General features: G+C 58.3%; 1 protein-coding gene and 1 long non-coding RNA gene across 15 annotated transcripts in view; one reads left to right on the forward strand and one right to left on the reverse strand.

The window, feature by feature from the left end:
* The window catches only part of ARHGEF2 (Rho/Rac guanine nucleotide exchange factor 2), a 52,213-nt gene that overhangs the window by 16,023 nt on the left and 9,912 nt on the right, over positions 1-26,278 (forward strand). For 4 of the 14 annotated variants that reach the window (XM_017345801.3, XM_070077567.1, XM_017345803.3 and 1 more), the window contains 14 exons: positions 2,607-2,645; positions 7,151-7,268; positions 7,786-7,825; positions 8,861-8,954; positions 20,308-20,452; positions 22,353-22,420; positions 22,672-22,735; positions 23,292-23,421; positions 23,582-23,691; positions 23,790-23,936; positions 24,748-24,998; positions 25,196-25,321; positions 25,512-25,629; positions 25,764-26,012. In XM_017345801.3, the coding sequence (XP_017201290.1) occupies positions 2,607-2,645; positions 7,151-7,268; positions 7,786-7,825; positions 8,861-8,954; positions 20,308-20,452; positions 22,353-22,420; positions 22,672-22,735; positions 23,292-23,421; positions 23,582-23,691; positions 23,790-23,936; positions 24,748-24,998; positions 25,196-25,321; positions 25,512-25,629; positions 25,764-26,012 (1,699 nt within the window). Of the gene's footprint in view, positions 1-2,606; positions 2,646-7,150; positions 7,269-7,785; positions 7,826-8,456; positions 8,616-8,666; positions 8,725-8,860; positions 8,955-12,682; positions 12,908-13,097; positions 13,232-17,935; positions 18,076-19,937; positions 20,092-20,307; positions 20,453-22,352; positions 22,421-22,671; positions 22,736-23,291; positions 23,422-23,581; positions 23,692-23,789; positions 23,937-24,747; positions 24,999-25,195; positions 25,322-25,511; positions 25,630-25,763; positions 26,013-26,278 lie in introns of those variants that run through there. The other 10 variants (XM_051858567.2, XM_051858568.2, XM_002715396.5 and 7 more) reach the window with 9 other exon arrangements.
* LOC138850534 (uncharacterized) lies at positions 5,410-8,930 on the reverse strand. Its single transcript, XR_011390383.1, has 2 exons — positions 8,841-8,930; positions 5,410-5,678 (listed from the first exon to the last, which is right to left on the reverse strand). It is a non-coding gene; the product is annotated as an uncharacterized lncRNA (long non-coding RNA).

The raw sequence follows: 26,278 nt of genomic DNA on the forward strand, positions 1-26,278 counted from the left end.
AAAAAAAAAAGAGAGATAATCTTGACTGTTCTAGCTCTTTGGCATTTTTATGTGACTTTTACTTTTATTCATTTTTAATTTTTATTTATTTGAAAGAGAGAAAGAGGCAGAACCTTCATCTGTTGATTCTCCCCCCAAAATGGCCTCAACGGAGCCTGGAGGAGCCTGGAACTCCATCCTGGTCTTCCACATGTGTGCAGGGGCCTAAGTATTTGGGCCATTTTCCGCTGGCTCCCCAGGCGCGTTAGCTTGGAGCTGGATGGGAAGTGGAGCAGCCAGTGCCCACTCTCCACGCAGCTCCCTATTAACGGCCTGCTAATGGCGCTTGGCTTCAGCCTGGCTCAGCCCTGACCCTTACAGCCACCTGGGGAGTGAGCCAGCAGATGGAAAATCTTTCTCTCTCTCTCTCTCTCTCTCTCTCTGTCTCTTCCTCCCTCTCTGTAACTCGGACTTTCAAATAAATAAATCTTAAAAAAAAAAAAAAAAAAAAAAGTGGAGCAGCCAGGACACACACTGACCAATCTTTATTAGATTCACTTCTAGGTTACTTAGAGTTTTGATTGCTAGTATAACTTTCTTATTTTTTAAGATGTGTGGCCGGCGCCGTGGCTCACTAGGCTAATTCTCCACCTAGCGGCGCTGGCACACCGGGTTCTAGTCCCGGTCGGGGCGCCGGATTCTGTCCCGGTTGCTCCTCTTCCAGGCCAGCTCTCTGCTGTGGCCAGGGAGTGCAGTGGAGGATGGCCCGAGTGCTTGGGCCCTGCACCCCATGGGAGACCAGGAGAAGCACCTGGCTCCTGCCATCGGATCAGCGCGGTGCACTGGCTGCAGCACGCCAGCCGCGGCGGCCATTGGAGGGTGAACCAACGGGAAAGGAAGACCTTTCTCTCTGTCTTTCTCTCTCACTGTCCACTCTGCTGGTCAAAAAAAAATGTAATTTTTTGGTTTATAAAAGTAGAATTTAATTAATACTGCCGCCGTGATCTTAATGTCATTCATCTTGCTGACCCCTACTGAAGCATCACAATTTACCCGTAGATTTGTTTGTTTTTCTAAGGAGACAATCATGCTACCACTAAACAAGCTCCTTTTTCTTTTCCAGTCCGCATTCCTGCTATTTCTTTCTCGTGCCTTATTGTGCTGCGTTCGTTCGTGTAACACTCAACAGAGGCCGTGATAGTGGGCAGCCTGGTCTTGCTTCTGATTTTAGAGGGAGCACATCTTGGGTTGATTTTGGACTGTGCTTTTTGAAAGATAATCCTTCTTTAAAAATTTATTTTATTTACTTGAAAGAGTTACAGAGAGAGGTAGAGACAGACAGAGAGGTCTTCCATCTGATGGTTTATTCCCTAGATGGCTGCAATAGGCGGAGCTGTGCCAATCCAAAGCCAGGAGCCAGGAGCTTTTTCAGGGTCTCCCATGTGGGTGCAGGGGTCCAAGGACTTGGGCCATCTTCTACTGCTTTCCCAGGCCACAACAGAGAGCTGGATAGGCAGAAGAGCAGCTGGGACTCGAACCGGTGCCCATAAGGGATGCCAGCACTGCAGGTGGCGGCTTTACCCGCTCTGCCACAGTGCCGGCCCCCTGAAAGACATTCTTAATCAGGTTAAGGAAGATTCCCTCTGTTCCTAATTGCCAAGGCTTTGGTTTTACAACAAGCAACTGCTGAATTTTGTCCTATGTGTCTCTGCATTTACCGAGACCATTCTATTTTTTCTCCTTTACTGTGTTCCTGAGGTCAACCAGTGAAGCACTCTGTGGTCTTAGTAGAACTGCAGTTTTGCCATGCTGGATTTTTTTTTTTTTGTACACTACATTGTTTCATTTGTGATATTAACTACCCATGGCTATAGAGTACACCACCCTCGATTCAACGCCTTAAAACGTTTTCTTCTCACAATTCCGTGAGTGGCAAGTTGGGATGGGCTCGACGGAAAGTTGTGCTGTTCTGCCAGTCTCACCTGGACCGGTGCATGGGCTGCAGCCGTCCAGCGGCTTGCACAGAGCTCACTGTCGAGGACGGTCCCCTGGCTGGTCAGCTGGCAGGCTGCCAGTTTCAATACCTTGGTGCCATCCACGCGGTGGCCTCTGCAGAATGCCCGCGGAGGCTTGTTCAGATGGAAGTCGCATTCCAGTGAGTGACGGTGGAAGCTTTAAGGCTGCTCGAGGCTTAGGCCCCAAAACATCATCCAATGCCTCTTCTGCCACATTTGATTCATCACAGTAAGTCACGGGCCAGCGCAGATTCACAAGTGAGCAAAGAGACTCCTCCTTAAGGGGAGGAGCTGTGGTTTGTGGCCATTTAAAATCTACTCTAGTTAGCTGGTGTTTTGCTGGAGAGTTTTACACTTATGTTCATGAGAGGTTGGCCCATAATTAATTTTCCGTGTCATACTGCCTGTGCATAGCTTTAGAATCGAGATCACATTTGGTTTATAGAAAGAGCTGGAGAGTTTTTGTTTTCTATTCTTTGGAGAAATTTGTGTAAGATTTCAGCTGTCTGTCCAGGAAAGAGCTGTCCCTTGCCTATAAAAGCTGTTTGGCCTGGTGTTTTCATTTTGTTTTGTTTATAGGATGATTAACTGCTGATTCCATTTCTTTAATAGGACCTTTCAGACTTTCAATTTCTTCTTGATTCATTTTTGGTAAGTTATCTGTGTGTGTGTGTGTGTGTGTATTCTTGGGGGGAGGGTAAAAATGGGTCCATTTTGTTTGTGCTTTCAAAATTGCAAGAGGTTGTAGGTAACATTCTCTTCTGGTTTTAATCATTGGTATTTCTGTGGTTTTTTCATTGTCACTTTATTTGTGACTTGTCTTTCTTTATCACTCTTATCAGAGGATTTTATTTTCCTGTTCCTAAAAAACAAACTCCCATCTTCCTTGCTCCCTGTATTTTATCTTTGTTTACTGTGTCAGTGATTCCTCCTTTTATCTTTATCATACACTTCCTTCTGTTTTCTTTGGGTTTGTTCCATTCTTTTCTAACTTTTAAAGCTGGCATAACTCATTAATGTCCAGCTTTAAAACTTTTTTAATAGCAGCATTTTAAGGCTACAAATTGCCCTTGCCATACCACATTGGTCAAATCTCACATTTTTTTCCTCTAGTATTTTCTTGATTGTCCAGGTATAAAATATCTTTACATTTCCATTATGATTTCCTTTTTGACCAGTATCTTTATGTAGGAAGTTACTTTCAGATCTGTGAGTCGAGGGCAGGTGTTTGGGTTAGTGGTAGAGATGCCCACAACCCACATCAGCAGACCTGAGTTCAAATCCCAGCTCTGCTTTGGACTCCAGCTTCCTGCTAATGTGCACCTCAGGAGGCAGTAGGTGATGACTGGATTAGCTGGGTTCCTTCTATCCATGAGGGAGACCCAGACTGAGTTCCTAGATCCTGGCTTCTGTCTGCTGTTGTGAGCAGGTGGTAATTGAACCTACAGATGGGAGCGCGCCCTGCCACTCAAATAAAGAAAAATAATAAGTAAATTCTTTTAAACATAAACCTACAGACTTTTTGCTTTTATTCTTCTTCTTTTTTTTTTCTTTTCTTCTTCTTTTTTAACTTATACATCGTTTGAGGGCAGCGTTTGGCACAACTGTGCAGCCCCTGGTTGGGATGCGTGTGCCCCGTATCAGAAGGCCGAGGTTCAGGTCCTGGATCTGCACGTCCAGCTTCCTGCTGACGCACACCCCAGGAGACAGCAGGTGATGGTTCAAATACCTGGGCCCCTGCCACTCATGTGGGAGACCTGGATGGAGCTCCCAGCCCCTGGCTTCTGCTTGGCCCAGCCCCTGCTATTGCAGGCTTTTTTTTTTTCTTTCTTTCTTTTCTTTCTTTTCTTTTTTTTTTTTTTTTTGGACAGGCAGAGTGGTGGACAGTGAGAGAGAGAAAGGTCTTCCTTTCCCGTTGGTTCACCCTCCAATGGCTGCCGTGGTCGGCACACCGCGCTGATCCGATGGCAGGAGCCAGGTACTTCTCCTGGTCTCCCATGGGGTGCAGGACCCAAGGACTTGGGCCATCCTCCACTGCACTCCCTGGCCACAGCAGAGAGCTGGCCTGGAAGAGGGGCAACCGGGACAGAATCCGGCGCCCCGACCGGGACTAGAACCCGGTGTGCCGGCGCCGCAAGGCGGAGGATTAGCCTAGTGAGCCGCGGCGCCGGCCTTATTGCAGGCTTTTGAGAAGTGAATCAACACCTGGAAGATCTGTCTGTCTGTCTGTCTCTCTGCCTTTCAAATAAAATGAAAATAAATAAATTTTTTAAGAGAACAGAAAGCTCATGGCTGGGGTTGTGTCATAATGGGTCGAGTTGCCACTTGTGACACTGACATCCCATATTAGAGTGCTAGTTCAAATCCTGGCAGCTTCCCGCTAATGACCCTGAGAGATGAATGGAAGATAAATGGCCCCAGAACTTGGGCCCCTGCCACCCATATGGGAGACCAGGTTGGAGTTCCTGGCCCCCAGCTTTGACCAGGCTGAGACCTGGCTTTTGCAGTCGTTTGGAGAGTGAACCAGCAGGTGGAAGATGTCTGTTTCTCTGCCTTTCAAATAAATACATTTAAAGAAATCTTTAAAAGAGGAAAACACAAGGGCCAGTGCTGTGGTAGAGCCACTTCCTGCAGTGCCGGCATCCCATATGGGCACTGGTTTGAGTCCTGGCTGCTCCACTTCTGATCCAGCTCTCTGATATAGGCTGTGAAAGCAGTGGAAGATGGCCCAAGTCCTTGGGCCCTTGCACCCACATGAGAAACCCAGGAGATACTGCTGGCTCCTGGCTTTGGATCAGCTCAGCTCTGGCTGTTGTAGCCATTTGGGGAGTGAACTAGCCGATGGAAGACTTTCTCTTTCTCTCTCTCTCTCTCTCTCTCTCTCTCTCCCTTTGCCTCTCTGTAACTCTTTCAAGTAAATAAATCTTTAAAAAGAAAGAAACAGGAAACATAACTGTACAGTGTAATGAATGATTACAAAGCAAACACGCCCGTAACTATCTCAGGTAAAAAAGACACAGATCACCAAACCCAGAAGCTGCCTGGGTCCCTCCCGATTCATTACCCTCTCTCTAGTACAGATGCCTACTCTCTGTCTGCCTGCCTGTCTTCTTAAAGATTTTTTTATTTATTTGAAAGACTGTTAGGGAGAGACCAAAAGAGGGATCTTCCATCTACTGGTTCATTCTCCAGATGGCTGTAACAGCCAGAGCTGTTAGGAAGGCAGGAGCCAGGAACTCCTCCTGGTCCTCCCACATGGGTGCAGGGAGCCAAGCACTTGTACCATCATCTGCTGCCTTCCCAGGAGCATTAGCTGGAAGCTGGATCGGAAGTGGAGCACCTGGGCCACACACTCACATTCTCATACGGGATAAAGGGGTCCCAAAGAGTGACTTGACCTGCTGTATGTGGCCAATTTTCTTTTTTTTTTTCTGAAATATTTATTTATTTATTTGAAAATCAGAGTTACAAAGCCAGAGAGGGAGAGAGAGAGAGAGAGAGAGATCTTCCATCAGCTGGTTCACTCCCCAAATGCCCGCGATGGCCAGAGCTGGGTCAGACCAAAGCCAAGAGCCTGGAACTGCATCTGGCCCTCCCACATGGGTGCAGGGGCCCAGGCACTTGGGTCATCTTCTGCTGCTTTCCCAGGTGTGTTAGCAAGGAGCTGGATCTGAAGTGGAGCAGCTGGAATTCAAGCAGGTGCCCATATGGGATGCTGGCACTGCAGGCATCGGCTTATCCCACCGTGCCACACCACTGGCCCCTGGCCAATTTTTCTAATGCTCTGTGTGGGCTTGAAAAAAGTCATTATTTTTTTATTTTATTTTATTTATTTGAAAGGCAGAGTTATAGAGAGGAGAGAGAGAGAGAGAGAGAGAGAGAGATCTTCCATCTGCTGGTTCTTCCCCGAATGGCCACAATGGATAGGATTGGGCCACGCCAAACCCAGGAGCCAAGAGCTTTATCTCAGCATGTGGGTGCAGGGGCCCAAGCACTTGCATAATTTTCTGCTGCTTTCCCAGGCGCATTAGCAGGGAGCTGGATGGGAAGTGGAGCAGCTGGGACTTGAACCAGCACCCATTGCAGGTGGTGGCTTAACCCATCACACCACAATCCTGGCCCCAGAGAAAAAGTCATTTTATAAAGGTTGAGCACAGTCTATGAACATTTTTATTCCCTGTTTTCTTTCTTTTTCAAGATTTATTTATTTATTTGAAAGGCAGAATTACAGAGAGGCAGAGAAAGAGAGAGGTCTTTCATTCAGTGGTTCACTCCCCAATTGGCCATGATGGTCAGAGCTGGGCCAGACCAAAGCCAGGAGCCAGGAGCTTCTTCTGGGTCTCCCACGTGGGTGCAGGGACCCAAGGACTTGGGCCATCTTCCACTGCTTTCCCAGGCCACAGCAGAGAGCTGGATCAGAAGTGGACCAATGCCCATAGGGGATGCCGGCAATGCAGGAAGTGGCTTTACCCACTAGGCCACAGTGCCGGTCCTTCTCTGTTTTCTTTTATTATTATTATTATTATTTTTTATTTTTTTATTTTTGACAGGCAGAGTGGACAGTGAGAGAGAAAGACAGAGAGAAAGGTCTTCCTTTTTGCCGTTGGTTCATCCTCCAATGGCCGCCGCGGCCAGCGCGCTGCGGCCAGCGCACCGCGCTGATCTGATGGCAGGAGCCAGATACTTCTCCTGGTCTCCCATGGGGTGCAGGACCCAAGCACCTGGGCCATCCTCCACTGTGCTCCCTGGCCACAGCAGAGAGCTGGCCTGGAAGAGGGGCAACCAGGACAGAATCTGGCATCCCGGCCGGGACTAGAACCTGGTGTGCCGGCGCCGCAAGGTGGAGGATTAGCCTAGTGAGCCTCAGCGCTGGCCTCTCTGTTTTCTTGAACACAGCCTGCTTCATTCTTTTTCATGACCTGCCTGACTGAGTTTGTCATCCCATAGCCATTCAATGTAAAATCTTTTCTCTTAAGATAGCTTATTAAGAGGGGCTTGAAGGGCAGCACAGTAATGAATGCTAAATAGCCGAGATACTTTCCCAGCTATCTCAAGTGGAATATGCGACAGGAGACATGGAGGTGGCCAGGCAGGATGAAGGGCCTGAGGGCGGGCGAGGCCTGGCCTTTCGGTGAAGACCCCTGACTTGATTCCAGGGCCAGGGCTCCTGTCATCCATCTGAGGGCTCTTTGGACCACACGACCAGCGGCATGCTTTCCAAGTCTGTATCCATGAGTGGCATCAATAGCCTCTTGGACTGCCCCAATGCAGCTAGTGAGTACATGGTGGGGTAAAGAGGTGGCCCCTTCCCCTGTCTGCTCCTTACCACCCCCGAGAGCCTGCTGCCTAGGGCTTAGACGCCCCAGAGCCCCTAGATCTGATTTGGGACCTGGGCCCTCTGAGACTCTCCGCCCCAGTGAAGGAGGACACGGGATGGAGCGGGGCTCTCCACAGGTTCCTGCCGTGGGATGCGGCACTGAGCACAGAACGCCGGGAGCTCAGTACAGAAGCCCTGCCCTTCCTGTTCCCCAGAAACAGAACTGAAATGTGGGGCCTGCAGCCCCCTTTCCCTAGACAACCCCGGAGCTCTGCTCCCGGTTTCCTAAGTTCTCCAGTTCTGCTCCACTCAGACCCCGCCCTCCCTCGGGGCTCCCCGTGCCCGCCCTCAGGAATGGCGTCACAGGCACCTGCAGCTTGGGAACCTGATCCAGGTGGAGGGGGTGGGGAGGCAGCCCTGGGCGCCTTTGTCTGGCTCTAGCTGGGCACTTCACGTCTCCTTTTGTGTTGGCAGGGAATTTATCTCGGTTCTCTGCCACTGACCTCAGCCAACGGTGAGTTTGGGGACTCAAGGCCTACTGGGGGAGGAGCGCTGAGTCTGGGCCCTGACGTTTGCAGCTCCAGGGGTCTCTCTGCCTCCTGAAACATTGGTCCCCTTTACACTTCTGATCAAAGGGCTCCAAAGACCCTTCCGCCTGAGCTGCCTAGAGTTCACCCCATTCTCTTTGCTTGAGGGAGAGCTCACCAGGTTCCTGGTAGCCCCATGGGATGGAGGAAAAAATGAGAGGAAGAAAAGGAGCAGCCGGATCCCAGAGTGTCAGTGCAGTCAAAGAGAGGGAGTTGCCTGCTGTTGTCAATGACATAAAAGTGGGCAGGCAGTGGACTGCTGGACGATCTTCCAGGGCAGGGCTTGAGGGCGCCAGTCTGGTATCGGTCCATGTAAATAAGCATGGGAAATCAGCACCTGTTTATTTGGCTGCTGTGGCCGAAGCCCGATTAGGGTGGGTCAGCCTACTAAGACCGTGGCGGCCGGAGCAAGTCATGGGCCCTTTAAGATATGGGGCTCTGATTTGTGGTCCTGAAATTCTCTAGCTGACATATCCTCCTGGCTCTGGCTTTGGGATTAGCTCATGGGATGGGGCTGATGAAATCCCAGGAAATTCAGTCCTTATTGGCCCGAGGCCCAGAGGCCCTTTCCAAACAGCAGTGATGGTCGTACACAAGGCTGTTGTTCTGAGAGGGGAAAATGCCCCCCTGGAGAGCCCCTACTCCATCCCACTTCCGGTGGGGAGCAGCAAGAGAGAGGAGATTGGGCGCTCCCGTCTGGTCTGGAGCCTGGATTAGGTAGGAAGGGGGAGCCTGCAGGCATCTGGGTGGAGCCTGGCGTTTGCCTTATAAATAGAGGGGCCTGGGAAACCCTAGAGCCCACCTCCAGGAAGGCCCAGGGCAGGAGGTCAGGGCAAGGGGCTGTGTGTCTCCCAGTCCTTCCTCCCCCCTCCAGCCTGCTCTCTGCTGGCCAGGGTCTCTCTGTCTCTCTGGGAGCACCTCTTCCTTCTTGTGCAGCCTCACCTCTTCTTTTCTCTCGGCAGCTGTAGCCAGCTGGAAGGGGGCTCGGGCACCTGGGCAGGCTCCTCCCTGCGTCGCACCTTCAGCTTCCTCCTGGGCATGACGGGAAAGACCAAGGTAAGAGTCTGCCGGGGCGGGGCTGGGGGGGAGACAGGAGGCCTGGGATTTGCTGCCCTCCCCATTTCCCTGCCTCCCCTGTTAGAGACTCAGGGCCATGGTGAGAGCCCACTCCCCCTCGCTATCCTAGCAAATCACCTCTCCTCTGCTTTCTGCCTCACCTCCAGCTTAGTACAAGCTGTGGGCAGCTGCACGGGGAACAGGGCCAGCGGCCTTGGGAGCTGAGGCACCACCCAAGCCTCCGTCTCTGGAGGCCGCACAGGGCTAAGAGGTGGGCCGAGGAGAGCTTAGCCATTGGCGAATGATGATCCTCATCACAGCCATCGTTTTTACCTCTTGGTAGAGTCATAGGGTCGGCAAAGCACTTTGTACACTCATAATTTGATGGGTGGGAGCAGCAGCTGAAGGAGGTGAAATTAAACCTTGGGCAGAGTGGAAGGCAGGAGAGCCTGCGATTAGGGGAGCAGGCTTCGGGTGGCTGTGCCGCCTGCATCCCCGGAGGAGGCCAAGGTGTGTGGGCTCTGGTGAAGCCAGGAGCTGGCCGGGCGCTGGGAGAGGGCATCTCCACTTTGTTCAGTTACCGGCAGCGGATCCCCCACACCACCACCACCCCGCCATTTCCTCCTGTGGCCTCCCCCAGGATCCGTGTACCTCCCTACCCTCGGGACATTAAGGACCCCAGAGAAGTGCCTCTGCCAGGCCAGCCTCTCAGGCAGGGCTGATTTCTTGGGGGGCTGGGTGGTGGAGAGGAATGCCTGGGGCATGGGGCTCCCCCGCAGCAGGGCCCAGGAGTCTCCCTCCCATGGGGCAGCAGGAGTCTGCTTGGGGTGCAGTGGCATTTCCCCACATGTTCTCCTGGCTCAGGGTAGGGGAGTCTGGGGGTAGGATGACCCTGGGAGGAAGCCAGTACCGCCCAGGGGCCATCCAGATCCCAGGGCCCACCCTCAGCCTGGGAGTCCCGGGGGGAGTAGAGCAACCTGGCCAAGCAAGGAGAATGTGGGCAGGCACTTTGAAGCTGGGACCGGGACCCCTCAGCCTGGCCTCCCCCACCCCGGGCCTCACTGCCTCCGATCGATCGCCTGTGGTCTCCTGGTCATCTTCCTTCCTCCCTCTCCGCTGAGTGCTGAGTGTGCCTGCCTGGAGGTAATCTCTCCCCTCCTCAGCTCTGCGCAGCAGGGGGGCCACCAGCAGGTAAACAGCAGGGGGTGGGGCCAGGGGAGGGGAGGGAGCCAGCCGGTGCTGCTGGGAGAGAAGGAAGTGGCTCATTCCTTTCTACTTGATTAGCATTGCACGCTGGACCAAACGTTCTCCCAGAGGTCACCTCAGTTAATTCTTGTAACTACCCTGGCACAGAGGAGGGTTTTAATCTCCGTGTTACAGACTAGATAACCTAGCGGCCAAGTTTACTCGGCCAAGATCCCACAGCCGGTAAGAAGTGGATCTGCGGTGCACACCCTGGAGCTGCATTTGAGTTGCCTCTGCCTCTTTCAGCAGCCTCTCCCCTCCTTCCCCGCCCTTCTTCCCTGGGGCTTCTGCAGGCCGGCCTTTGGAGGCGGTGCTATTCACCACACCCTCCCAGAAGGAATACACAGGGTCCAGGAAAATAAGAAGGAAAACAAGCGGCCTCCTGGACAGTCGAGCACCTGGGCCCAGGGACCTGGCGGCTCTGCCTGAAGTGGGAGAGGCGCATTGCAGGAAGTCAGAGGGGCTGCACAAGGGGGCGGCTACTTTCAGATTCTGATAGAAATTATTTCTGTATATGGGGAAAAAAAATACCCCAAAGCACCACAGTTTCTGAAAATCTGGAAGATATCACTGGATAGGAGTGAGAGTGAAGGGGTTTAGGGAAAATGGGGTCATGGATGCCAAGGAAAAAGGAAGGGGGTTCACAGCTGGATCCAGAAAATGGAAACTGATCAAGCTGCAGGCCTGGCGCAGTCAGTTCAAGTGTTCTTGAAGGTGGAACAGCCTCCCCTGCCTGGCTGCTCACCCCCAAGAGGAAGAAGAGGGCACAGGGTGAGGGGTGGGGTGACAAGTGGCAGGTGGCATAGGAGGCAGCCTGCAGCTAGAGGCGGGAGACAGAAAGAGCTTAGAGGTCAGGGCCTCTTCTTCTATAGAGACCTGCTAGGTTGAGATTGTGGGCTGAATTATCTCTCCCAAAACCCTGCGTTCCTCGTCCATCGGGTATCCAGGCTGAAGTTTGGCCCTTTAAGAGTCTATCCTTAGCTGGCCCTGGGCCTGGGATGGCAGCCGAGGTCCCAGCCCACCGGGAGGCTCTGGGCCCCTAGTGGGCGGAGCCCTGGGGACGGGGCAGGGCTTCTGACCTCAGGCTGTCTGTTTTTAAATTTAGTGCATTCCTTCCTCAACCTCGGCCGCCCACTGCCGGGAGGTGCAGTCTAGAATTCTGGGGCCTCCGCACTGCTGGTGTTGGGGAGTTCCTGGGGCCTTCCATGAGTCTCCCCCGCAGGTGCAAGACTGCAGCAAGCAGCCTGGTTGCTGGGAAAGTCCGTCCTGCTTCTGTTTTTCATCCCACCTGGCCTGCGCGTGATTTAGTTCCTCTCCCTTTTTTCTGGTCTTGGCTATGTAAGGATCCTGAACGGGGAAAAAGGGTGAAGGAGGAGCTGGAGAGAGAGTTGCTAGGCAGAAGGGGAAGCCAGAGCAGCAGTGTGGGGGGTGCAGAGCCCAACCCGCTCAGCCAGTGGTGAGGCAGTGCAGCCCAAAATAGTGGCAGAGGCTAAAATTGGCACCTTCAAGAGTGCTGAGTTGGGCTCGAAACCTGCAGCCGGGCGCTGCCAGCTGAACTGGGTCAGGGGGCTGCTGCCTGTGGCCGCTGCCCCGGCAGCCTCCCCTCCCCCACACCTTTGGGGAAGGAAGACCCCTGCCCACTTAGAAGGCTCTGTTCCAGGCTGTCTGTGCATCCGGCATACCCTGGGTCGCAGAAGGGCGTTGCAATGTGAGGGAGTGGGCAGACTGGAGGTCGGTTCAGGATGCCCGTGCTGCCCCCTGCCTGTGCGGAGACCGCCCGTGCCCTCACCGCCCCTGCCCTCTAGTCTGCTTCCTGCTCCTCTTGCAACAGCGGGGACCGGGGTGCCTCAGCTTCCTAGCCTTCAATGAAGGTGGCGAGTGCCGCCAGCGGCCCGCAAAGCAGCAGGCAGACACAGAGCTAGGATGAGCAGTGTGGTCAGGGAGGCCCCAGCGGGCTTGGAGGAAGCCTGGCCTCGGCCTTCTTGGACCTCCTGGGCACTGCCGTTTTCCAGCCTGCCGGACACCCAGCCTCTCCTTCCCCTTTGATTTCCCCTCCCTGTCGCCGCCCCGGCCCCAAGTCGTAAAAGGGGTCTATCCGCTCTGGCTTGCTCCGACGGGCCCCATGGCCAGGAAGGAACTGGTCCCCTGGTTCCCTGGAGAGCTGGGGGCGGATGCACTCCTCCGGCCGCAGGGCTTTGAAGCCAGAGGTTCGGCGGTAGCTGGGAGGCCGCGGGGGAGAGCCAGACCTGGCTTCGGGGCTGGACACCGGTGGGTTTTAGGAAAAGCAGAGCTAACGGGCGGCGTCTGGGGCTGGAGGGCGCCCCCAGGCGCTGGCGCGAAAATAGGCAGAGGGGCCCCTCAAACCTGTCCAGGGACACCCCAGTACTTCAAGCTGCCCCAGCACGGCCCGGGCGCCCCGTCCCGCGCGCCGGCACCCGCCCTCCCTGCGCTCCGCCTCCCCCTTCCTGAGCTCGGGCGGGGGAGGAGACAAGGGTTTGAGGAACTGGCGCTGGGTGCCGGGCGAGGGGAGTCAGACTTCCTGTCCCCGAGACCGACGCGTGCGGGCCGGACCCCTCCCCCCGCCTCCCCCACAATAGCTGGACGCCTGGGTCCGCGCCGCGTCCTCCCCTCCGCCCCATCGGATTATGTCTCGGATCGAATCCCTTACGCGGGCGCGGATTGAGCGGAGCAAAGAGCTGGCGAGCAAGGTGGGCTCCGCAGACCCCTCTCCCTTCCTCCACGGCCCTCGGGGCGCCCCCTCTTCTTCCCTCCCCGACCCCCGGCGTCTGCGCGCACCCCAGTCTCCCCGCCCGCTTCCTGGGCGCCAAAACCGGGCGGAGCGGCGGACGGGGAGAGTAGCGGCGGGACGGGTGGGTGGGGCCGGAGGGAGTGGGGAGGGGGTTGGAGGAGCTGAGCCGGAGACGCGACCCGCGCCTCCGGCAGCGCGGCGATCCCGGCGAGGGCGGACTGGGGCTCGGGCGCCTCCGATCCGCCGGGACGGGAACGGGGCCTCGCGAAAGAAAGTTGCTCGGGTAAGGCACGGAGCGGGAAGAGGGAGGCGTGCGCGCCGGGGTGGGGGCGGGGAGGCTTTCCGCACCCCCTCTCGGCCCGAGTCCGCCGGGTCGCGCTCGGCGACGCGTCCCCCCACCCCACCCCGTCCCCTGCCGCTGGCTAGCCCGGTCCCCCTTTGTCCCCGCCATCCGGCGGCGGGGGCGGGCGGGGGTGCTTTCCCGGCTCCCTCCCACCTCCACCACCGCCACCGCCGCCGCCGCCACCGCTCGAGACAAAAGTCAGCTCCTCCTCTCCTCGCAAATGGACTTTCCAGCTGTGATTCAATTCTCCCCCTGGGTGGGCGGGTGGCCGGGGTCAGAACGGCCGAGCGGCGGCCGCCGTCCTCTCACCCTCAGGTGAAGGAGCAGAGGTCTTTGTGTCGCTGGAGCCTCTCCTCCATCCCGAGCGCCGCCGAGCCGGGAGCACGGGGTCCGCAGCCCCGTCTGCCGCGCCAGCTTTCCATGCGCCTTGTTCTAACCTGAAACAACCCGAAACCCTTGGGCGCGTCTCCCCCTCCGCCTCCCCAGCTCTCTTAACTCTCTTATCTCCTGGTGGGGTGGGGGCGGCCTGCGCCTGTCATCTCGTGAGTCTGGTGTGCAATTATCTGCGCACACCCTGTGGTGGCCTCTTGGTTATCCTTTCCAAGTAGCCCGGATCCCCGCGTTTGTACCCGGGCCCATTCCCCCAATGCCCTGACCTCTCTACCCCCCAGCTCCCGGGGAAATGATGAACGATGAGCTGGGAGGAAGATGGTGCGGCCACACAGCGCCTCCCGGCTCCCCGGAGCACCCACACTGTCCCCATTATCAGAGAGGCCAGGACCCAGCCCAGAGCTGGTTTAATCTCTGGCCTCCCACAGACCCGGCGCCCTGCCCTGGTGCTCAGCCTAGGCTGCTCACCAGCTCCAGACAGCCCAGCACCCTCCTGGGAGCCCTCCAGGGTGGTGGAGACTCCTGCCCCCACCTGCCTTGGCGCTCCTGGCCAGGCTACCTGTCTGGAGGTTACTAAGTTGGGAGAGGTTCCTGGCTGGGGAGGGCCAGGGGGTAGAGGGCCCTGGAGGCAGCCTGTAAGGCTTCCTTGGGGGAAGGGGGGTTGGGATTGCAAACTAGCGGCCGGAAAAGCAAGGAGGGATTGGTGTGGGCCTAAGACAAACAGGCCAGGGTGAGGTGGCTGAAGCGTGGTAGGGCAGTGGGGTGGCAGACAGGCCCTTGCTTCACAGCCTGGCCAGGCCAGGCCCCAGCTCCAAAAGTCTGTTTATTTTTTCAACCGTTTGTGCTGAGACCCTGGAGGAGAGCCAAGGGGGGCGGGAGAGGTTTTTTTGAAACTACGGAAATTTGGTTCCACCCTAAAAAGGAAAGCCGTGGGGAATTTGGGGGGGGGGGTAGGCAGACCTGGTGTAGACCTGGGAGTAGAGAGAGATTCTGGGAAGGTGGCTAATGGGGGTCCTCTTTTTCATTCTTGGGGGACCTGGGAGGCCAGATACCTGAGTCCTCTTGCCCTGTTTTTTTGGGGTTTGTTTTGGGTTTTGGTAGTGGGGGGGGCCGGAACCCAGAAGCCTGGCTCTCCTTTGTATTCTGGGGCCATCCGAAGGGGAGGAGGGAGTTGGGGGCTCTGGGCTGGGGAGTGGGGGGCTGAAGGGGCACAGAGGCCACAGGAGGCTGGCGGTTGTCGGTTTGGGCTGGTCGGAAGGGGAGGGCCACCTCCGGAAAGCTGTGGTTACAGAAGGGGGAGTTGGTTCCTAGCCAGCACACCCTGGGTCCCCGCTTCCCCCTCCCCCAGTGCACCAGCTGTCTCCTTTCTTTTTATACTGTGGTGGGAAGTGGAGGGCCGCTGGAAACGGGAGTGGGGGGGGAGGTGGTCTCCCCTGCTGCCTGGGGGGCCTCATCCCCTGCCGGGACTCCTTACCTGGCTTCCTGGGACCTCCTCACTGGTGGAGGAATCCGCCGCACCCTGCCCCTGCCTCCTTGCCTCCCTCAGAGGCGCTTCCTGCAGAGCCCCCTCCAGGGCCGCCTTTGCTTTTCGCTCCAGTTCTATTCTTCAGCCCTCCACCCCCGCAATCCTCTCTGCTCTACTTCCTACCTCCACGGGCCCCAAACCCCGCAGGTCCCATTGCTCTCTTCAACTCCCCCCCCCCCAACCTCTTTTCCTTTCCCAAACCCTAACCTTCCGTGCCCCTCAGAACAAAGGGGTCAGCGATCCGGGGCCGGCTGCGGAGGCTGGGGTCCTGGAATCCCCGGGATCCGGGCTGCAGAGTGCGTGGAGGGCAGGTGGACTGGGGAGCGCGGAAGGGCCCATTTCTTTGTTCTGAGTAACGGAGAGGTGGCTGGCTTTGTGTGCGGGACCAGCAGGGTGGCGGGAGGTAGGGCTGGGGGAGCCCACCGGGGAGCTGACCACTGGGGAGGAGAGTGGAAGAACTGCGGGTCTTTGGGAGGGGGGGCATCGGAAAAAAAATCTAGGGGTCGTGGAGGTTAGGGAAAGAGCTGGGGGGGAGGGGAGAAGCACGTATGGAGGTGGGGGAAGGGAGCCGAAAGCTTGGGGAAGTCACCGAGTGCCTGCAGGGGGTTGGATGGTGCTGGAGGGAGACCTGCCCCCAGGAGCAGACTGGGAGGAAGAGGGGTCTGGTCTCAGCCCCTGTGGCACTGGAACAGTGACCCTGGATTCTGGAGGGGGCAGATCTGCATGTGTGAATCTCGTGTGCGTGTTACCTGTGAGTTGGAGGGGGTGTGTGTGTGCGCCTGACCCTGCCCCCTCCCCCGCGGCTGTACCGTCCTGCTCTGGGGTATGGTTTTGTATGGTAGTCACCACCGAAGCAGGGGTCTCATGCTCTCTGGACACGGGGAGGTTGTTCTGTTCTCGGTTGCATTCTCTGGAAGAGAAGCAGCTTAGAGGAACCGGCTGGACCCTTCTGGGTTTGTTTATGTCTCCTTGGGGAGGGTGGGGGTGGGGCTGCAGGCAGCAGCTGCCCCCCTCCCAACTCAGCCGGCCTGCCCTGTGCCAGGAGGGCAGGGAGTCCTGGCACAGCCATTGTTCATTTGCACAAACGCCCGTCTGTTTGCATCGCTCCCCTCTGCCTCTCTCTGCGTGTCTCTCTCTCCTGGCCCGACAGGTGTGGCCGGGTGGGGGGCAGGCTAGGGTCCAGGATGCTTGTGTCTCAGGGTCTCTAGCCTGATTCTTTCCCTACAGCCCTTCGCACCCCTCTTCTGCCTCACTGCCATGCCCGCCGCCTCTGCCCAGTGTCTCATCTTCGTTCATTAAGCAGGCATGTATTAAGTGCCTTTGTGTGTTGACTGATGTCTTTCTGTGTTGTTTCTGGCTGGGGTGTTAGTGGTTCCATTTGGCCGCCTTCCCTGCGGCCTCTTGTCTTCATCCTGTCCCTGAAATTTCATAAAGGCACCCAGGCAGGCTGGGGTCATCCCAGTCACTATCTCGGTCCCATGGCCTGGAACCCTCTCCTTCCTCATTTCCCAGCTCTGCAGCTCAACCCCATGACTAAGTGCGCTTCACGGCCAGTGTCGCAAATGGCTCACCCCACAGTGCAACCCTGCAGACCTCAAACAGACAGGGGTCTGGACAGAGCGCCCCCCCCACTTGGGGTAGGGGCTGCTGCCCGTTGCAGCTGGTGCCGAGGCGGGTCTGAGTGCCACGTGGTTGGGGCAGGGGCAGCTGACAGCTCGGGCCTTGTTTGGAGACACTGTGGCTTGCCTCGGTAGGCTCTGCCAGGCCCTGTCGCCTGCTGGGGAGCACAGGAAGCCGAAGTGCAGGCTTTGGCATCGCCTTGGCCTTCATGTGTGTCACTGTGTTTGTCTTCCAGCCTGCGGTAGGAGATGGAGAGCAGAGGGGGACACTGCCTGCCTGTGAGCTTTGCAGCGGTCAGCCGCGGGGCCTCCTGCCATTGGTCCATCTTTCTCTCCCCAGTGTGGCTGAGATAGTGGGAGGAAGGTTTGTCTTTGGACCTTCCAAGGAAACCCTCATGGTCTAAGCTCAGCTCGGGGGGGGGGGGGGGGAGGAGGAAGGAGAGAGCAGCCTGCAGGACCTGTAACAGCAAGGAAGAGGTTGCAGAGCAGGGACGGGTGCTGCTCAGATCCTGTGACTTGGCGTTTATCCATCCATCCTTCCTTGCTTGCTTCCTTTCCTTCATTGACAAACACTTATTAAGTGCCTGTTGTATACCAGGTGCTGTGTTCACTGCTTTAATGTTCTTTATCTGAAGGCTATGAGCGAGAAAGTCATCCCAGGGGTCTGTGAAAAAAGGCAGAATGAGTTGATGCCAGACTGCAGAGGGCTGAACCCCGAAGGAAGGGTCTCTGGGTGCTGGGGGGTGGGGGGTGGGGGCTGTGGGTTGTGGAGTGACCAGCCATGCCCTGTGTCAGGTTGTTTTGGCTGACAGATTGGGGCCTGGAGGGGAAGGCTCTGCTGGGGACGGGGTCCACGAGAGACCTATGTGGTGACCTTCAGAACACCTAGAAAAGAGCGGGCCTGGCCCGCTCCCTCGTGGCTGGAGCAGGCACCCCTGGTGAGGCCTGGGGCAGACACAGGCCACCTCTGAGACAATAGTGCTAGGCTGTGCCAGGGCTGCCTGCTGCTGGCCGCGCCCCTGCTGGGATGTGCTGCCGCTGTGGCTGCTGCCCGCTGCTGGCCCACCTAGAGAAGGGGTCGCTTCCAGAGAGGGTGAGTGCCAGGAGGTCCCAGAAGGCAGTGCGCAGCACACCTGGGCCACCCAGAGGGCCTCGATGCCGGGGAGGGGCCAGGCCACTGAGGACCCCTTTCTCTGGCTGCTTCAGCCCTCTCCCCACTTTTGCCACTCCCGTCCAAGCTGGCCGGGCAGGTGAGTGCTCCCAGGGGGCGGAGGGCAGGTGTGGACAGTGCTGCAGGGATCCCGGGCCAGGCGCGGTGGCGTTTTTCAGACTGTTTTCAAGCGTGCTTGTCTGCCTGCTTTTACTTCAAGGTTAACAAGTGCTTCCACTTTGGAGTTGTGTCAGAAGGCCAGGAAGGGTGGGAGAGCAGGGAGAAAGGAGAGTGCATGGGAGCGGGAAGAAATCAGCGCACTTGCTGGTGGAGATGCTGTACCGTTGTGTTTTTGTGTGTGTGTGTGTGTGTGTGTGTGTTTTTTTTTTTTTTTTTTTTTTTTTAAGAGAGAGAGACAGAGAGAAAGGTCTTCCTTTGCCGTTGGTTCACCCTCCAATGGCCGCCACAGCTGGCGCGCTGCGGCCGGTGCACCGCGCTGATCCGAAGGCAGGAGCCAGGTGCTTCTCCTGGTTTCCCATGGGGTGCAGGGCCCAAGGACTTGGGCCATCCTCCACTGCACTCCCTGGCCACAGCAGAGAGCTGGCCTGGAAGAGGGGCAACCGGGACAGAATCCGGCACCCTGACCGGAACTAGAACCCGGTGTGCCGGCGCCACTAGGTGGAGGATTAGCCTAGTGAGCCGCAGGGCCGGCCACTGTTGTTATTTAGAGGTGAACGGGACCCTCTGAAGACATTCAGTCAACGAAAGAGCTGCCATTTAGAACCAGACAGATGGAGGTTCCACCAAAGAGAGGGCTTGGGGGTGATCCTGACCCAGAGGACCGGGTGCTAGGGGTGAGAGGCAGACAGGGGGTGCATGCCTGAGGTGCCGGTGCGGGGAGGGGGCAGGGAGCAGAGGTGGGGGCTTCCCCCAGATGAGAAGGGAGGACCTAGCCGGAGACCAGGCAGGAGGAAGAGGAGGAAGGAGGAGCGGGATGAGCAGAAGCAGAGGAAAGAATGGGGATGGGGGTGGGGGTGGGGAGGGTTCCTGGGTGGGGAGAGGTGAAGGCTGCAAACCTGGAACTTCTGAGCAGGGGCAGGAGAGAAGGCACCAGGGCCAGCAGGAAGCTCTGAGGCCCGAGGGCACCGCAGTGCCCTGTGGCCCCTGCACTGTTGACTCAGCCCCTCAGCACTTCCCTTTTCTGCACTAAGCACCAGGCCCTGGGTGGCCCTTCCCCTCCCCCACCTCCTCACTGCTAGTGGAGAGGCAGGTCGGGAAGCCTCAGAGCCAGTGGTCTTTCGGGGCCTCTGCTCCTGGCCTGCAGGAGTGGAGGGGAGGCCCAGAGACCTGGGCTGGCTTTGGGGAAGCTCGGGAGGTCAGGGACAAGGCCTTGGCCCGCGGGGCCCTTGGGTAGTGGGAGACTGGAGAGCTGAGATGGGGACAGCCCTTCACTAGGGCTGGGAGAGAGGTGGAGGGATGTGAGAAGGGACTTTCTGGGGTGACAGAGATTGGCTGTGAAGAAGCCAGCGGTCCCAGGTTCTGTCTCTGGAGGGAGGTAGGGGAGGAGTAAAAGTTAGACTGCAAGAGAGATTTTTCTGTCCGGTGTCCGGAGCAACTGGCCAAGCTTACTCCCTTAGGATGCCCAGGGGAGGGGTAACCCAGGGAAACCAGGCCTTGCTGCCTGCAGGTCATCGGGGGGCACGCAGCCTCCTCCTTGGCTGCGTGTTGAGGGAAGAGTTAGGGTCTGGGAGCCTGACCTCTGGGCTGGAGGTGGCAATGGGGGCATTGTACCCTCTTCAGCCAGTCTGCTAGGGGCCCTCCTGCCCGCCCATTCCTACCCCCCCCTCCCGTGACAGCCACAGAGACAGCGGCTCCAACACCGGTTGTCATGGTTATGAGAGGAGCTAACTCCCGTAGATTGGAAAGCGCTGGTGAGCTGGCACCCTCCGCTTCGCCTGCTCTCCCTTCCTCTCTGCGCATCTTCCCCCGGCACGGGAGGAGAGAGTACAGCAGCTCGGGGGCGAGCAGAGCTGGGGCTGGGAGGTGGAGTGAGGACGCCGAGACCTAAGCCAGGGAGATGAGCGGCAACAGGAGGCAGCCCAGCCGCAGGGGCCAGGTGGGTCCGGGGCCCAGGGGCAGGCCTCCCGGAGCCTGGCCTGGCCACTCCTGGACGGCTGCGTGTAGCCCTGCGGAGGGTTCTGCTTTAGGAACTGGTGCCGTCCGGGGCAGGCGTTTCTTCCTCGCCATTGCCTGTCTTTCTCGGCACCTTCCAGCCTTACATCCTACCTCTCTCTCTCTCTCTCTCTCTCTCTCTCTCTCAACCCTCCTGCAGACCCGGGAGAAGGAGAAGATGAAGGAAGCCAAGGATGCCCGCTACACCAATGGGCACCTCTTCACCACCATCTCCGTGTCGGGCATGACCATGTGCTATGCCTGTAACAAGAGCATCACAGCCAAGGAGGCCCTCATCTGCCCGAGTGAGTTGTTCGGACCCCGAGTGTCGCTCAGACGCGGTGCCCCGTGACCCCGATCTTCCCGCCTGTCCTTTCTGCCTTGGTCCGCCAGGGCCGCTCTCCTCTTGGAGCCGCAGCCGCAGCCGGGCCCCCTTGCTCCCTTTGCTCCCACGGGGAGGGGGGTGGCTGGTGGGATGTGACATAAGCAGGACTAGCTGGGAATGTGGGAGGCGAGGCCCTGCCGCCCCCCCCCCCCCCCCCCCGCAGCTGTCACCCACTGGGCATCCCCCTTGCTCCCTGAACAGCTGCTGAGGGTTAGGGGAACTGGTGGGGGAAGGAGCAGGAATGCCGTGTGTGTGTGTGTGTGTGTGTGTGTGTGTGTGTGTGCAGGGGGCGCAGCCTTCCAGCTGGTGCTGCCCGTCTTCTGGGCAAGACTTCAGGGTCGCCTTGCCCCTCGCTGCTCACGGAGCCTCAGTTCTCTGTGGTTTCCAGCACAGGACAGGATGAGGCCCCCTGGGGTCTCACGGTTCTAGGGGGAAGGGGGAATACGGCGGCCTGCAGGGGGCAGGAGTCGGAACTGCCTATCTCCAGACGTCCGGTCTGAGGGTAGCCCCCTATTGGGGAGTGTAAGCACGGAATCCCTGCCTTCCCCTGCCTTCCCTGGAGGCCCTGGCCTGCCCCGCCCCCAGCACCTCCTGGCTTTATGGCAGAGCTGCTGCAGGGATTGTGAGTGGCAGCCTGGGAGCAGGACAGAGGCTTCACCTGTAAACCCCCGTGGGGACGTGGGGACGTGGGGAAGGAACCCCGAGAGCCGACCCATGAGGCCTCCCTGCTTCCTCGCCGCTCAGTTTAGTTAAGAGGATGAAGAGGGAACCCCATCTCATCCCTCCAGAGACCTGACAGAGTCCCCAATCCGGAAGCTTGTTGCCAGGGGAACAGGGCGGGCGGCGCTATTTTGAGAGCAGGTGGAAAGTGGAGGTTCGATCCAGAGACACTAGGTGTTGGGGGTGGGAGCAGGGGCCGGGGAGGCAGGGAGCTGTAGCTCTCACCTCTGTCTGTGCCCTCCGCCCCACCCTGCTTGCCTTGTATTTGTGGAAGTGAGCGCGGTGCTGGGTATTGTCTGAAGGAGTTAGCAGAGCTTCCGGTGTTGCTGGGCAGGGGAGGGGAAACGGGAGGGCCAAGGGCTGAAGGCCCCTCTGGGAAGCGGGAAGCGGACAGCAAGGAAAGGGCCGGCCAAGGGTGCCCAGGCCCAGCCCCCTCCTCCTTTCCTCTCCTCTCCTTCCCTGGGGCTGGGGGCGGGGAGGATGGGGGAGAAGCAGATGGAATGTGGGAGCTGTGGGCTTGCCTTAGCTGGGGGGAACAGGACTCCCTGGGCCTGGAGAGAGAAGGCAGATGAGTTGGTGCAGAAGGCAGCGCAGGGCACAGGCTGCCCCCACTCTGCTGCTGGACCCCCAAGCCTTAGAAGTGCCTGGGCCCAGAGTCCAAGGCATGCTGGGAGTGGGGAGGCAGCAGGAGTGTGGCCTTGGGAGTCTGGTTCGAATCCAGTGCTGCTGCTGGCAGGTGACTGGAAGAGGAGCATAATTGAATTTCTCCCAAAGGATTAGGCACAGGTGGAACACTCAGTACTGGGAGAATGTGTGTTTCCCACTCTGGTCTCCTGGCCCCTGGCCCAGCTGCCCTGTCTTCTGTTCCTTGGGGGGCCTTTCTTCCCTCCACCAGTCCCAGCCACCTTTGCACCTCTTCTCTCTAGACCCCCCTCACACCACCCCTCCTGCTGGCTTAATTTCCCTAAACATCCATACCCCTTCTCACTTCATTTCCTGCTGGCAGGAAGAGGGAGGTGGGAGGAGAGGGGCTGGGGTGGGGGTGAGTCCCCTCCTGTACCACCCGACCCTCCCTTCACCCTCTCTACCCACCCTCCCAGCCTGCAATGTGACTATCCACAACCGCTGTAAAGACACCCTCGCCAACTGTACCAAGGTCAAGCAGAAGGTGAGAGGGTGGGGAGGGCAGCGGGCTGGGGGAGAGGGTAGTGAGCGTGCGGTACCCTCTTCCATTCATCCCTACCCTGTGTGCCTCAAGCCCTGTCCTCACCATGGGCAGCCCAGACCCTCAGCCCCAGGCCTCCTGCTGCACCTGCTGCAAATGCAGCCCCGCAGCCCTGGGCCACAGCGCCAGTGCCTCCCCGTGCCTGTGGGGGCGACCCGTGGGTGATGGCTGTTCTTGGTGTCTCTGTCTTGCAGCAACAGAAAGCTGCCCTGCTGAAGAACAACACTGCCTTGCAGTCTGTGTCTCTCCGCAGTAAGAGTGAGTAGTGGCCCCAGGAAGACCCCGGACCCCAGGCTGCTCGGCCCGTGGGCTCTGCTGCCCCCCTGAGGTCACTCACAGGCACAACACCGCTCTCCTCCTTGGGGAGCTGGGAGCAGGGACACGGGATAGTCCAGACCCTCTGGCTCAGAGCCTGGACAGGAGGACCCAAATGGGGTTGAGGCTTGGGATGGCCAGTCCCCTGAGCCCGGCCGCACCCCTGTGCTGTTGCTGATGTGCTCAGCATTGGCGACCTGTCATGGCTCGATTCAGACAGCATTGTTCCAGGGGAGCCAGGTGCTAGGGCAAAAAGAGCCGAGCCCCAGACCCTGCTCATCCACTGGCCGAATCCCCGCCCCTTGTTGAGCTTCACTTTGCTCATGGGCTTGCTCCCAGAAAGAGACAAGACAAGGTTCTTGGGGAGCATTGAAGTAAGGTGGCTTTGTCCTCACCGCTGCCACCACGTCCCCTGGACAAGAGCCGAGGAAGCTGGGAGGCCTGTGTCCTGCGAAGGCACCAGTGTTAACATTTGCCCTCTTGGTCTCTGCACCCCCAGCCACCATCCGAGAGCGGCCCAGCTCTGCCATCTACCCCTCGGACAGCTTCCGGCAGTCCCTCCTTGGCTCCCGCCGCGGCCGCACCTCCCTGTCCTTAGCCAAGAGCGTGTCCACCACCAATATTGCTGGGTGAGCCCCTGCTTGGGAACGGGGCAGCCAGGCGGGCCAAGAGCGCGGCAGTGGAGCCTGAGGTGGGGGGCGCGGAACGGTCCTTTGACATGGGGTGGGGGGAGGCTGCCTCTGGGATCCTGGCTGTGCTGGGGGATGCCAACAGCCCCAATTCCTTCAGCCATTTCAACGATGAGTCTCCCCTGGGGCTGCGCCGCATCCTCTCGCAGTCCACGGACTCCCTCAACGTGCGGAACCGGACGCTGTCGGTGGAATCCCTCATTGACGAAGGTGGGTGGGTTGGCGAGGAGCGGCAGCTGGGAAGCAGCCTGGCAGGGGGTCCCGGGAGGAGGACTCGGCTCTGAGTTGCTGCCCCGGCTCGTGCCCAGGTGCAGAGGTGATCTACAATGAGCTGATGAGTGACTTTGAGATGGACGAGAAGGACTTCGCAGCTGATTCCTGGAGCCTGGCCGTGGACGGCAGCTTCCTGCAGCAGCACAAAAAGGAGGTGATGAAGCAGCAGGATGTCATCTATGGTGAGCCAAGTCCGCCCTCGCATCCCTGCCTTCACCAGGTCCTGCCCGTCACATCCTCTCTGCCCACCACCACCTGTCGAGGCCCTTCCCCTCTTTCCCTGCGGGTCGCCGTGCTGCTGCCTGGCAGCCCAGTGCAACCACTGTTGCTGTCGGTCTCCGAGGCCCTGTCTTTGTCCTTTCTCCAATTCCTTCCTCAGTCTTTTAATATTTATTTTATTTATTTGAAAGGCAGAGTTACAAAGAGGAGAGATAGCAAGGGGGAAATCTTCTGCCTGCTGGTTCACTCCCCAAATGGCCACGATGGCCAGGGCTGGGCCAGGTCAAAGCCAGGAGCCAGCAGCTTCCTCTGGCTTTCTCAGTGTGGGTGCTGGGGCCCAAGCACTTGGGCCATCCTCTGCTGCTTTCCCAGGCACATTAGCAGGGACCTGGTTCAGAAGTGGAGCATCTGGGACTTAAACTGGCATCCATATGGGATGCCGGCATCGCAGATGGGAGCCTAACCCATTACCTGTTAACACCACAGTGCCAGCCCGCAGTCTTTGTTCTGTGCTTATCCCGGAGCTAGGGAAAGCCGGACGTGTGGAAGACAACGTGGTCCTTGCTCTGAAACAACTTACAGCTTGCAATGCCAAAGCATAACTACAGATAAAAGATTATTAGAGAATGACCTAAGATCCTAGTAATGCAGAATGTTAAGCTGGTCTGGGCCTTGAAGACCTGTGGGTGCCCTGAGGTCCCTATTAGCCTGCAGCACCCCACCCACAGTGGCCATGCCAGGCGGAGGAGGCCAGATGTCCCGTTGTGCCCACAGAGCTAATCCAGACAGAGCTGCACCACGTGAGGACGCTGAAGATCATGACCCGCCTCTTCCGCACGGGGATGCTGGAAGAGCTGCAGCTGGAGCCCGGAGTGGTCCAGGGCCTGTTCCCCTGCGTGGACGAGCTGAGCGACATCCACACGCGCTTCCTCAGCCAGCTGCTGGAGCGCCGCCGCCAGGCCCTGTGCCCTGGAAGCACCCGCAACTTCGTCATCCACCGCCTGGGTGACCTGCTCATCAACCAGGTGGGACGAGTTCCTGGAAGGACGGGTAGCCAGGGTGGACAAACTGGACGGGCTGGGGAAAGGGGTCGTGGTGTCCGGGGGCGAGCTGGCGAGGCGGGAAGCTGGCCCGTGTGGCAGGAGGCCGGAGGTGGGTCCAAGGGAGAGGGTGTGACATGGGGGAGTGGGGGGTGCTGACACAGTCTGTCCCCGATGTCCAGTTCTCCGGCCCCAGCGCGGAGCAGATGCGGAAGACCTACTCGGAGTTCTGCAGCCGCCACACCAAGGCCTTGAAGCTCTATAAGGAGCTGTATGCCCGGGACAAACGCTTCCAGCAGTTCATCCGGGTGAGCGAAGCCCTCCAGGTGTGGGGGGGCAGTCGGGGTCCGAGCCCGTGTGTGCCCGTCCACTCGCAGGCGCCGTCGGCTTCGGCATTGAGGCAGCCCTCTGTGACAGGGCAGGGCCCTGTGGGTGCCCAGGCACGGCGGACTCCTCTGGTTGGCCCCCATGGCCCTGAACCCCGCCTCTTCCTTGCAGAAAGTGACCCGCTCTGCGGTGCTAAAGCGGCATGGGGTGCAGGAGTGCATCCTACTGGTGACTCAGCGCATCACCAAGTACCCGGTGCTCATCAGCCGCATCCTGCAGCACGCCCACGGTGAGGGGGAGGGGCAGCGAGAGAGGGCTCCCTGGGATGACCCCAGGGAACTGGGGCTGGGGGCATGGGGTGAGCTCAAGACCCGCTGGGAATTGGGCTGGAATGAAGCCCGCTGTGCCGACCCCCGGTGCCAGGAGTGGAGGAGGAGCGCCAGGACCTGACGACCGCGCTGGGGCTGGTGAAGGAGCTGCTGTCCAACGTGGACCAGGATGTGCACGAGCTGGAGAAAGGGGCCCGGCTGCAGGAGATCTACAACCGCATGGACCCCCGCGCCCAGGCCCCGGTGCCTGGCAAGGGCCCCTTCGGCCGAGAGGAGCTTCTGCGGCGCAAGCTCATCCACGACGGCTGCCTGCTCTGGAAGACGGCAACGGGGCGTTTCAAAGGTCAGCGCCCGCCTGGCCGAGCGGCGCAAGTGCAGGGGCGGAGGGGTGGGAGCCGCGTCCCACCCAGCCCATAGGACCCCGCTCCATGTGGCCCACGCCAAGGAGCTGGCTCGCTGCGGGGAAAAACGTAGTGTCCGGTGCAGCAGAAGTGTGAATTCTGCGTTTAAGTTCAGGGACTGTACTAGGGCTTCTTAGCACTGTAGACGCCTTTCTCGGGTCCTGGCCTGCCCAGAGAACTACCAGTTTTAATGGAAAAGACAGATTCT

This window comes from Oryctolagus cuniculus, chromosome 7 (genome assembly GCF_964237555.1).
Source record: "Oryctolagus cuniculus chromosome 7, mOryCun1.1, whole genome shotgun sequence".
In the NCBI taxonomy this organism is placed as follows: Eukaryota; Metazoa; Chordata; class Mammalia; order Lagomorpha; family Leporidae; genus Oryctolagus; species Oryctolagus cuniculus.